We start from the raw sequence: 12860 nt of genomic DNA on the forward strand, positions 1-12860 counted from the left end.
GGCTAAGTCTGAGATAGTCCCGTGTATCATTCCAAAGAGTCCATATGTTTATATTTCCATTTGAAGGGACATTGGAAGTAAATCTGCCCTGACTACCTGAAGGATCTAAGAGAACGTAAAGTAAAAAAATTTTGACTCTACTTCAGGATCATGCAAAAGGGAGGAAGCTTAAAGGAAGAGTATGTTGAATCTGGTCGCGAAGATGGATTTCTATCGCATGGTTCGATGATCGGATTTTTGAGCTGCTGCTTAAAGAGTTATGATAGATTGCTTAGAAATATGTAGTAGCATAGTTTTCATTTGTAATTGCGTTGTAAGGAAACGTTTTTCTGCATTTTATAAATAAATAAAATTTTGTTTTTATTTTATTATATCTCCTTGCAATGGCATTTGTGAAAATTAATGTTTGTATATATCACAACATTATTTATAGGGAATTATATATACTCACATACATATATGTATATATCACAAATTCCTATTTATTCAATAGTTTTCTAAATTATATCTACCGTACAAAATCAAATAACATTTTCTAACTCACGATTTAAGTTTAGGCATATACTACAAGCACCTAATTCACTTAAACTACAACTCTAATACCAACTTGTAACGCCCATGTTTTCACACTAGGTATAACCTAAAAACAACATTTTTTTTGATAAAAACAGCTTGTTTAAACATTTTGCTATATTCTGGTACACTCAAGCATAAGAAACTATCACCGGGGATTGTACTAGTCATGAGTATAGGATACGAGTTGGGCGCTACTACCTTTAACCTCCAAAACATTATAAAGAAACACTGGAAGCCACACAACTTAATGAATAACAACTACAATAATGTTAATCACATAATCATACAAATATCACACACATATCAAGCAATTCATCAATAGTTATATTTGTGAATCTCCTTTAGGAGATATAACGAATATTTCTTTAAATTCCTAGGAAACCTTGAACTATTGCTCAATAACTACCACAAAGATCACTATGTCAGCTCGTGACACATCCACGAGTAAGAATAGTGTCAGCCCATGACACATCAATGAATAGCAATAGTGTCAACCCGTGACACATCAACGAATAGCAACAATGTAACCCTGTGATACATCAACAAATAACAACAGTGTCAGCCCATGACACATCAACGGATAACAATGTGTCAACCCGTGACACATCAATAGCACCTTTGTCTTATATAATTCACCTGCATGAATAACATACCATCTTGTTGTACATGTGTATCTCTAACACCGCAACATCAAAAAAATATGATATTTAATTATTTACAGTACACATAACTCACATATTGTAACATAGACTTATCACACACAACGGATATTAGAGTAGTGTTACTTACCTGGTTAGCTGGCAGAGACATCAACTTTGGTCCTTGACCTACTCTACTTTCCAGCTCGTCACATGCAATTACCTAACATACAATTATTAAGTTCCTCAGAACATGTTACAATTTAGTACTCACTATACTCTGTGACTATTTCTCACCAAACTCATTACTCTCGATAATGCAAGCACAATAGGCTTAACCCGTAACCCGTTAACTAAATATACCACATCGGGAAACATTAGTAAATTAGGGTTTACAACCATCACAATGCGGACTAACTGTAACACTCGATTCCAAGTATGAAATTATTTCCGAGTTGTGTATGAATTATTTTTGGCCATGGCGTGGTGAAGCCATACCACGTCGTGGCGATAAGTTTTTGGGCCACAAATTTTTATGGACCACCACGGTGTGGTGATGTTGTACCATGACGTGGTGTCGGCTGATGGAGAAAATCCTAAACTTTAAGGGGCTGAGCCCTATTTAATGATCCTTAACCCCTCATAGCCTCCCTCACATCAACCTCTATTCCCCCAAATCGTTCCTTGCAAACCCTAATCACCTTCCACCATTTTTGAGCTAGCTTGGTACTCTTTGAAGTTATAGAAGGAAGAAGGAGGAGGAAGGAAGCAAAGATCAAGCAAGAAAGTCCCCATTCCTCATCTTGGAACTCATATTGGCCTTTTCAAGTGCCAAAGACTCGATTTTTATCTTACCAATTTGGTAGATCTTGAGTTTTGTACCATTAGCCTCTTGTTCTTGATAGTTAGGATGGTTAGACCTCATAAAGTTTGAAACTTCATGAATCTCCAGGTCAAAGTGATCTAGTACTGTCTTGGATCTAGACTATAATCAAATTTTGATTTCATGCATAGAGATTAGGTCATAAATCCATATTTTGACCTAATATAGGTTCAAGAGATGTATTGCGCATGTATGTTTATAAACCACCAACCTTTGGGATGGTTTAGGTGTTAGAATCACTTCTGGAGAGGATGAACTTCGTACTTTAAGGATTAAGTGCTTGTTGATTAGTCCCTTGCATTATTAACCCTAATGGTTCAGTTTTGGACCTTTTGGGAAGCCCTAATGGATAAAGATTGAAACTTTATCCTTCTAGATCTTAGCTTGGACTGGATTTTAGCTTTGGAGCTCTTGGATTCGAAGAAAACAACTTAATGTATTAAGTTGTTGAAACTCGGGCAACCATGGCGCGGTTCTAAGCCAACACGGTGTGTTGGCTAAGATTTTCCTTGCTGTTTGGATACTGGCATAACACGATATTGCCAAGGGGCACCACGGCGTGTTGGAGTCAATATGAGCAGTTGAATTTGACTTTTGACATTTTTTTTGACTTTGCCGAAGTTGACATAAAGGGTATTTTAGGTATTTTGAGTTGTATATGAGAATTGATCACTATTTGATAAATAGTTGATGGGTAGAGCTGATATTCGGAGCGGGACCTATTCAGCTATCATTCAGATTTAGAGGCGAGTCTTCTTACCATGTTCATGGGTCGAAGGTACCAATGTCAGCTCGTTTATTATTAGTTAGATGGTTGTTGACTTTTGTGGTAATGGTATGTAATACCATGGGAGTAGCCCATGTCACTTGAGTGTGAGATCGAGATTTGGCCCTCGGCTTCACAAGGAAAGACCATGGGGGTAGCCCATGACACTCATATGAAAGACTGGGATTTGGCCCTCGACATTGTGTGTAAAGACCATGGGGTAGCCCGTGGCACTTGTATATTTACTTGTTTTTAAGTATGTGACATGATTGGAAACTCACTAAGTCTTTGTTTATAGTTTATATTTATGTTTCCGGTACCTCTGGTACTAAAGGGAAGGGATCGGCTTGATGTCGAAGCATTCACTCCTCACTAGTTTTCCACAATTTGACATTTTACTCTGATGATTTGAAGTTAGTAATGAATAACTTGGAACAATGTGACGATTGTAACTTTTGTGTTTATTTAAAATGAAAAAAGTTTGATCCTGGATTTTGGGCTGTTACACTAACTATCTCACCGTAAGCTTTATTTACAAGTCTTACCAACAGGTTCGTAATAGTACCATATCATGAAAACTTGTAACATACTCTAGGGTTGATCAAATCCTGACAACTATTACATATAATAATTACGCCATAAGGGGTAAAAGATACCTCAGCGATCTCGTAACTCGACCCCGTGTCTCACATACATCGGTATCAACTCCCAAGAATGATTCCTGAGAAGCATCTCCGATCACGCGTGCCAAAATCCCCCCCCCCCCCAAATGACACAAAAACTTGTATTTATACTCTGGGTTTTGCCACATCCTTAACATATTTGTGTCACGTCGTGATGATCAACTAGACCCAGTTTCGCCACGTGTCGCACTATCCCATCACATGTCTCGCTGATTCACTTCATTGCCATGTCGTGGCAAATATACTTCTACGTCGTGGTGGTCAAAAGTTTGACGCTTGACTTTGACTTCTGTTGACTTTCTCAAAATAGCAACGTACTTCCATCTCAACTTCAAATAGCCATAACTTTCTCGTATGAACTTCATCTTCAACAAACTTTATATCCATGGAATCCTCATCACACGAACTACAACATTCCTTAACTATCTTTTGTTAAATAACATTTCTCAAATTAAAGCAACTCAGAGATTTATCTTTTCTGATTTATATCTTTTACATAGATGCACCTTGTTGGCAACATTTTAGTCATCAAGAGTTGCTCTAGTTTTAACCAGATGGTCATTTCCGAAGTTTTGTTCAATATATTTTTAAGAACATTATTAGATAGATGTAAGATAAATTGTGATTGAGTTTTTAAGTATCACATATATTTCTCCTCATTCGACCATGATGCATGAATCTTATCTGCACCTAAAAGTAACTTGTTTGAATCCATTTAGATTAGCACATCTTTCATATTTAATTGACATAAAGAAAATAGTGTATTCATACATGCAAAGGAATGTGATACTTCTTTGAAGACCAAGCATTAAACAATCTTAAACAAAACAACTATCAAAACTTGGAAGGTATGATACCAATTCTAGGGGACATGAAGACAATGATTTGGTTATGACTAAGAACAAACATGAAAGATCTATATGCTCAAGATTCATTTTAGAATGATATTACTATTAATATATGATCATATAGGGTCACATCAATAACAAGTAGACACAAATTCATTATTTATAAGAAGTTGATTCTTGATAATTATTAATAAATCTTTCAATTAAACGGTAATTATTTATGTTATAAAAATAATATTTTTCAATAACAAGTATAATGTTTTATATCATATGGTATGATATATAAAGTCATGTATATCTTTTTGGACTAAAATGATTTTTGTCTTTTAGATAAATGATCATGGTTTTTATAAAATATAAGAGATGGAAGATTTATAAATATCTTCTTCACTATAATATGAAAACCCAATTTTGGAGAAAAGAGATAAGTTTTGTCTTTTTTGCTTATTTAAATGGGCATGTCATACTTTAGAAACATGACTTGACATAATAATGAAATTTTGTCTTAAAGTGTTAACACTAAAATGAGAAAGACTGGCTAGTAAATTGCTTAAAGGGTTTCAAGTTATCTTCCTTCTTATTCCACCCTAAAACCGTAAGCTTCACTCTCTCTCCCTCTTTCTCTCTTAAAGGCTTTAGACTAGTTTGAAAGAAGTTGATACTTTTGCTCCCTTTTAAGACAAAAGATAGGGTTTTGTTCTTAAAGGCTTATAGTCTTTTGTTGCATGAAGAACTAGCATTCAAGTCTCCTCGTAATTGTAATTGTTGGTGCACTTTTCTAGAGGAATTCTAGTTTGAATTCTTGCTATACTCATCAACTTCCAACTTCCCAAGAGGATTCAATGTCTCCAAATATTGTTACTTATTAATCCTTTTGTGGATGTATTTAATCTTTATGTTCATGCAAAAGTATCCTTGATGAGAATAAAGTTGTATTATGTTATTCAAACTTTATAATGCTTACATTGTCAAATTGGTCGTTTTAGAAACCGAATGTTTTTAATAAAACCCAACAAACCACATCGACTATAAAGTCAAATACTGAGGAACGCATTCAATCGAAATATGATAATGTTTGAAACAAAATATGGATTGTTAATAATTCATCAATATGAAGTAACGAAAAACAAATAAGAAGAAATAAAAGGAACACCAAGATTCAACATTTATATTACAAGAGACCTTACCATGTAACTATGGTATCGAGAGAGAAGAGTTATCCTTTATTTAGACATCAATTCCTTAATTAATAAGAAACATGTGCCTAAAGAATATGGATAGATAACTCCAAGAACGAAACTCAAGTACTCTTCCAAACTGCTAGGTCCAAATTTGAGGAGTCTGAAGCTTACGACTTCGACGCCGATAAGGCAGCAAAACTGTCAAGGCAGATGAGCTGCTAACACAACCTGGACTTTTGGAGGCATATTTCAACATGATTAGCTGGAACTTGAAATTTTGACCTACTTTTATGAATTCATTGTAAAGTTTGCTATTTATGAAAAAGTGTGTATTCTTGTTTGGCATATTCATTTTATCAGCACACTGCTTATTTCTTCTTTCAGTACCGACATCTATACATGAATTTCCAATGATTCTGTTTTGTATATTCCTACAAAGTAAAAGTAGAATATGTTTTAAGAATAGAAAATTCAACTGCCTGAAAGTTGAAAGGTAGAGGCAGTGGCATTGGTCGCCAGTGATTCCATGGTAGCTAGTTCAATCTCCACCTGATCATCCAGAATGGCAGACAAGACTGGTGCTCTTTCTTGAAGAGATTTTTCACTTAAAAGCATAACCACTTCAGACATTTCAGGTCTAGTTGATGGTGGTTGAGTGCACATCAATGCTATCTTAATGATCTCCACAACATGTTCTACTACATATTCACTAGGATCTAGTTTCTCATCCATTAAATTCAGATGCTTTCCACTCTCATGTAGATCCCATGCCTATCATACACATAACAGCAGAAAAGCTAGTGAGAAATTCTCACCTAAGGTTAAGGTCTTATTAAATATGGAATAAATCATTGATTGGTTGATATACCTACATCATTAAAATCATAAATGAAAAGAATCGGTTGAATGAACCAACCTTGAATTATGAGAAACTTACATGATCAAGGAGATTTTGAGTGACTAATTGGTAGTCAACATCCTTGTATCTCTTTCCACTAATGATTTCTAGGACTACCACACCAAAGCTGTATGTATCAACTTTCTCAGATAATTGCCCATAAATTGCATATTCAGGTGCAACATAACCACTATTCCTGCTAAGATTTAACATGCAATGGTTATTGATAATATATTTTAATCAAATTGAGTTAGTAATTAAGTTATATGTACATTTAAACATACAAGGATCCTGTGCATTTTGTGCTGAGATGAGTCTTATCCTCTGGTAGCAGTCTTATAAGCCCAAAATTTGCTATTTTCGGCTGAAATTCACTATCAAGTAGAATGTTGCTGGTTCTTATATCTGTATGGATGATGGGAACATGATACTGTTCATGTAGATATGAAAGACCCCTTGCTATACCAAAGATTATTTCAAACCTTTGTTTCCAGTTCAGAATCCTTTTTTTCTCACCTATCAAGTATTAACAATAATGTTACGCCAATTGAGATAGTAATAGTTGTAAAATCGAAGCCTTCAAAAGTTAATTGAAGTTCCACAACCCACCAAAAAGGAAGTGGTCAAGGCTACCATTTTCCATGTACTCATGGACAAGAAATAATTGTGTGCCTTTTGTACAATATCCAAGAATACGTAGAAGATGCCGATGGTGTATATTACTTATGATCTTAAGTTTATCATCAAACTGTTTCTTTCCTCTACTAGAGGCCATAAAGGTTTTCTTAATTGCAACTACACAACCATCCATGAGAGTTCCCTGAATCATTTCACCATACACAAATCATGAATTAGAGGTAATGAGCATATTATGCTTCCAGATATGTAATCTAATTATTAGACATTTTACCTTGTATACTTCTACAAACACTTCTCCAAGTTTGTTCTGGTCACTGAAATTATCGGTTGCTACTTTTAAATCGTTGTAGCTATAAGTAGCTGGACCTTGCAGCAATTCGGTTGATCCAGTTGATATATCTAGCAATTGGAAAACAAAATACTCAGATAGAATACATCAGGAAACTTTAAATGTGTTATAAACAGCATGTAAAATATTAGTTAGCCAGAAGTTTAAACAGTAAAATTTGCTAGTACATGATGTTGTGCTTACCTTGTTTGTCTCTACTTGTGTTTTTGGATTTGCGACGCCATAAGTAAAATGCAAGTGTGAGTAACAAAAAACTTACACATCCAACAACTCCCCCAATTATGGATTTCTTCTTGTATGAATCTCCTATAAAGCATAGAGATTACAAAAATTCTAACCAAACTGATGAAGGGATGAAAAAAACGATCCAGTAACCTCATCATTTCAAGAAGAATAGAAAGCTCACCATCCCAAAGGAGAGATGTAAGATCAGATGTCTGGTTATGTCCAAAAAGTGGAGTCGTGGAATACCTCATGAAGCATCCATAGTCGATTGCCCAACTAGAAGTTCTCGGAAGACAATCAGATAAAGATTTGGATCTCCACTTTAGGCATTGTAGACAAGAACTCCGACTTAAATTTAAATGACATTGAGCAATTCCATACACCATAGCATTACCACCAGTTTCTAATTTCCTTATAGAAACTGCATACAAGTTCGATGTTCTTGAGGCAGCAATTTGAAGGTCAGATATCAACCTTTCTGCTGTTCTTTGGAACTCTGTTGGGTTGGCCGATGTTTTGTTAACACATAATAGGTATTGATCCAGTTGATTAAACTCGGTGAAGAAATTATAGTTCTCATATCTACATAAACACAACTCAAGTTATCACCGACATTTTCCTTTTGACCAATGAAATTAGTCTATACTTGAATTCTTTCTAGAAAGACCTAGATAAATACCACCACCTAATATGACCACAGGTTCCAAGTTTTTCCATATCACTTTGTAATTTTTTATCAAGAGTTGTAATGTACATTACAAGAAAGTACCAAGTGTGATGACCATGTCTTTTATAGATTGTAATGAATTAAAATTTAGCAATATACAAGTAAGAAGAAGTATGAAAAACATATGCACCTGACATCGCAGTCGTTGTAAAAACCACTAGCACCATTAGCAACCCCACATCTGTTTAGCTGACTTACACCGTTGTTGAAACAATTCAGACAATCTGGGATGGAAACATATCCTCTGCACCAAGCAAGGCCGTACACTGGCGCACCATTAAGCAAACCACGAGCTGCTGCAAACCTGGTGATGGATAACTGCTGGCGGAGGCTAGACATGGTGGAGTTAAGGTTGCTCAAGAAGTTCTCTGCGTCAACAGGTCTGTATTGACTACAATAATTTATCGCAATTCTTTCAGGTGACTGTGATGTCATTGGCTCCGCCATGGTTATGAGCACCCCAAACACCATCAGCAGGCGGGGCAGCTGCCATAACAATCGCCGGTGTTCATCTTGTTTCATGGTTATCTTGCTTTTGCTTTGTATCTTTTTCTTTTCAGTTTACACCTGTGCTTTGACATTTCTCATTTCTGATTGTCATTTTTGACTAGCGAGTGAAAATCGCTGTCATGAAAGAATATTTGTATCGTTTCGCGCACGACATTATTAAGCAGTCGTGAACTAGATAGTCTGCTATGTGAGGGCCCTATACATTTTAAGAAATATGATACCAATAAAACAATACCTACAAATTACATTTTAAGAAATACGATAAAAAAAACAATAATTAGAAATTATATTTTAGTTAATATAATCTTCAAATCAATATTTATTTTGTTAATTTATAATTTTTTTAGCCAAAACATGAAATTATTATAATTAATATATTAAAATATATTTTCGATTAGTTTACGAATATAAAAAGTAATAAATAAATGAAAAAATAATAAATTTTTATTTAATATAATATTAATTTAGTGTCATTGACTTATCAAATATTATTTTATACAAAATCAAGTTTTCTTTATATAAAAAAATATAAACAAAACACGACAAACATGTCCTTCAACTTCAATGGTGTTGAAATTAACCATTATATCTATATTTATATTAAATGAATATGATTTAAGATATTATTTATTTTTTATCATATTCATTTTGAAACTTTTATCATTTCAACTTATATTAATTAATTAAAGTATTTTTCTATATAAAAAAACATTATTTTTATGTTTGGTTATTGATGTTTATATTTTTATACTAAAAATGTCATATTTTAATTTATAGATCCTTAATCTATCACGACTTAACCATTACACACACAAGTAGTGAACTTGATCAAGTATAATATAGTTGTGCTAAATAAGGGGTTGACCTCACGGGGAGTGAATATGACTAAAAACATACTAATTACCTGAAACGAAAAAAAATAAAATAAAAATTAAGGGTGGGGGGGGGGGGGGGGGGGGGGTGTTTTAAACTTATCCTTTAAACTACTACTCCGGATTATTGAACAAAAAAAGAAGTAGAATGAAAAAAGTAAGATTAAAGTACTTCTACCTAGAATTTGAATCCCTTTTTCGTATGGTGATTTGTTGATAAGGCAATGAGTTTATAAACTGAGTAGCAAATAGATAAGGCGATTAGCAATTAAGATTTATGTAACGCCCTGTTCCAAATCATTTTCTTAATTCGGGACTACAACCTGAAGATAGGTTATCATAAGGCTTAGGACCTTTGGAAAAGACAGATCTAGACCCATTAAGGTATGGATAACATAATTGATGTGATTTGGGAGTTTGGGTTGTGCCTTGGAGCCAAGGTGTATATCGGTAAAGTGGATGTTCGAGCTCTTTATGAATTTTGGATTTTCGTTCGGAATGTTTTGAGGTAAGGATAAGTTGATAAATGTGTGGAGCTTCTTGCCACCTTTCCGTGGATATAAATGTTGGGTTATGAGCAAAACATCAATCCTATGGTGCACATGCGAACCCTAAAGCTTTGGATCTTGTTTTTTCTAATTGTACATGCAATAATCTTCCACATCTTACAAACCCTAGATCTAGGTTTTTCTAATTGTACATGAAACAATCTTCCAATGCTCCTAGTGTGCTGCAAGTGCTTAACCCTACTTAGTCCCTTCGTAAAGGGATCTATTGGGTTCTCTTCTGACGATACCCTCTTTACTACGACGAGTCCCTCGTCTACCCGATGTCTAATGAAATGATATTTTCTGTCGATATGCCTGGATATGCCATGATCCCTCGGTTCCTTGGTTCAGGAAACCGCACCTTTGTTATTGCAGAAAATCTCCATAGGCTCCTTTATGGCTGGTAAAACTCCAAGGTCTCCAATGAAGTTATTTAGCCATATTGCTTCCTTTGACGCTTTGATCACAACTATGTACTCTGATTCGCATGTTGAATCAGCTACGGTCTCTTAATTGGAACTTTTCCAACTCACTGCTCCTCCATTCAGGGTAAAGACCCAGCCCGACTGAGAGCAGAAATTATCTCGGTCGGTCTTAAAACTGGCGTTACTATACCCTCGCACTCTCAAGTCATCACTCCCACCGAGGATAAGGAACCATCCCTTAGTCCTTCCTAGGTACTTAAGAATATTCTTCACCGCGGTCCAATGTGCTCTACAGGGTTCCCTTGATATCTTCTGACCATGCTCATAGCAAAGGCCACATCAGGGCGAGTACACGTCATAGCATACATGATTGAGCCAACTGCGGAAGCATAAGGTACTCTACTCATTTCTGCTATCTCGGCTTTGCTACTCGGGCTTTGAGTCTTACTCAACATGGTATTGCTTTGGACCGGTAACTCCCCTTTCTTGGAATTTTCCTTGCTAAAATGTTTTAACACGTTATCCAAGTAAGTACTCTAACTAAGTCCTGTTATTCTTTTACTCCTATTTCTCAATATCCTTGTCCCAATAATATAAGCAGCTTCTCCAAGGTCCTTCATAGTGAAGCACTTCCCAAACTAGGACATAACCTCCTGCAGGGTTGCGATGTTGTTTCCTATGAGCAGTATGGTATCCACATACAATACGAGAAAGCTAACTATACTCCCACTGGCTTTTACATATACACATGACTCATCCTCGCTTCTTGAGAAACCGAACTCTTTGAATTTCTCATCGAAACAAAGATTCCATCTGCAAGATGCTTGTTTCAATCCATAAATGGATTTCCCAAGCTTACACACTCTATTAGGGTGTTCTACATTGACAAAACCCTCTAGATGACTCATGTAAACATCCTCAGCCAACTTCCCATTAAGGAAAGCAGTTCTAACATCCATTTGCCATATTTCATAGTCATAAAATGCAGCTATTGCTAGCATAACCCTTATAGACTTAATCTTCGCAACTGGTGAGAAGGTTTCATCATAGTCAACTCCGCGAGTTTGAGTAAAGCCCTTCGCAACCAATCGCGCCTTATACGTTTGTACTCTCTCATCCATGTCAGTCTTCTTCTTGAAGATCCATTTGCACACGATCGTCTTACGGCCTGGCATATTGTCAACCAAGTTCAAAATTTGATGTTCATACATGGACTGAATCTCGCTGTCCATAGCTCTTTCCATTTCGCAGACTCTGGGCCTTCCATGGCTTCCTTGTAGTTGTTAGGTTAATCCAAATTTATCAGTGTACTATCACCAATAAACTCATCACCCTCAACAGTTATATGGAAACCATATAATACGGGTGGAACACTAACTCTATTGGAACGTCTAAGAGGTAAGGACTCATCACTTGGTTCAACAGGAGTTTCATCCTCGGGTTGAGCACCAGTGTATGAGGTTCCTGCATCGTTTGATTCTTGAATCTCTTCAAGATCAATTTGCCTCCCACTGTCCACTTGACATATAAGTTCTTGCTCTCGGAAAACCCCTATCCTCGTAGATAAGACAACATTGTCACTCGATCTATAGAAGAGATAACCAAAGGACTTCTACGGATAGCCGATGAAATTACACTGCTCACTATGACGCTCGAGCTTGTCGCGAGTCTCTCGAAAGCCGCGCAACCCCAAACCTTGATATGTGCCAACGAGGGAGCTTTCCCTGTCCACATCTTATGAGGTGTTTTGGCAACCTTCTTAGTTACGTAACGAAGCTCGACTCATCATGGAACGAACCATGTCCAACAAGATTCGATTGTGCCGCTCAGCCACACCATTCAACTACCGTGTCCTAGGTGGCATAAAATGTGAAACAATTCTGCATTCCTTGAGGTAGTCATGGAATTCAATACAAAGGTACTCACCTCCTCGATCGGATCGAAGCATCTTAATTTTCCTGCCCAGCTGATTCTCCACTTCTTGTTTAAACTCTTTGAACTTTTCAAGGTTTCTGACCTGTGCTTGATTAAGTAGATATACCCATATCTTCTATAATCATTAGTGAAAGTCACATAGAAGCAGTTTGCACCA

At 36.0% G+C, this 12860-nt stretch overlaps 1 protein-coding gene across 2 annotated transcripts; it reads right to left on the reverse strand.

Annotated features, from left to right (window-relative positions):
• Positions 1-5461: 5461 nt before the first annotated feature.
• Positions 5462-9065, reverse strand: LOC111920659 (cysteine-rich receptor-like protein kinase 2). Of its 2 annotated transcripts, none has more exons than XM_023916232.3 (8): positions 8544-9065; positions 7868-8268; positions 7645-7767; positions 7384-7511; positions 7083-7293; positions 6758-6989; positions 6513-6672; positions 5462-6346 (listed from the first exon to the last, which is right to left on the reverse strand). In XM_023916232.3, exons 1-8 carry the CDS (start codon positions 8933-8935, stop codon positions 6047-6049), a joined length of 1947 nt encoding a protein of 648 aa, XP_023772000.1. In that variant the 5' UTR covers positions 8936-9065; the 3' UTR covers positions 5462-6046. The 2 variants fall into 2 exon arrangements, with proteins under 2 accessions (XP_023772000.1, XP_023772001.1); XM_023916233.3 differs by having other exon boundaries at positions 5463-6346; positions 6513-6669; positions 8544-9063.
• Positions 9066-12860: the final 3795 nt, after the last annotated feature.

This window comes from Lactuca sativa, chromosome 4, assembly GCF_002870075.4.
Source record: "Lactuca sativa cultivar Salinas chromosome 4, Lsat_Salinas_v11, whole genome shotgun sequence".
NCBI classification, from domain to species: domain Eukaryota; kingdom Viridiplantae; phylum Streptophyta; class Magnoliopsida; order Asterales; family Asteraceae; genus Lactuca; species Lactuca sativa.

Excerpts from the sequence above, each read along its gene's own strand:
- LOC111920659 (XM_023916232.3), bottom strand. The coding sequence starts at position 8,935 with ATGAAACAAGATGAACACCGGCGATTGTTATGGCAGCTGCCCCGCCTG. Across the intron at positions 7,294-7,383 it reads TGTTTGTAGAAGTATACAAG|GGAACTCTCATGGATGGTTG; the intron begins GTAAAATGTCTA and ends GAAATGATTCAG. Across the intron at positions 6,990-7,082 it reads CCTTGACCACTTCCTTTTTG|GTGAGAAAAAAAGGATTCTG; the intron begins GTGGGTTGTGGA and ends AATACTTGATAG.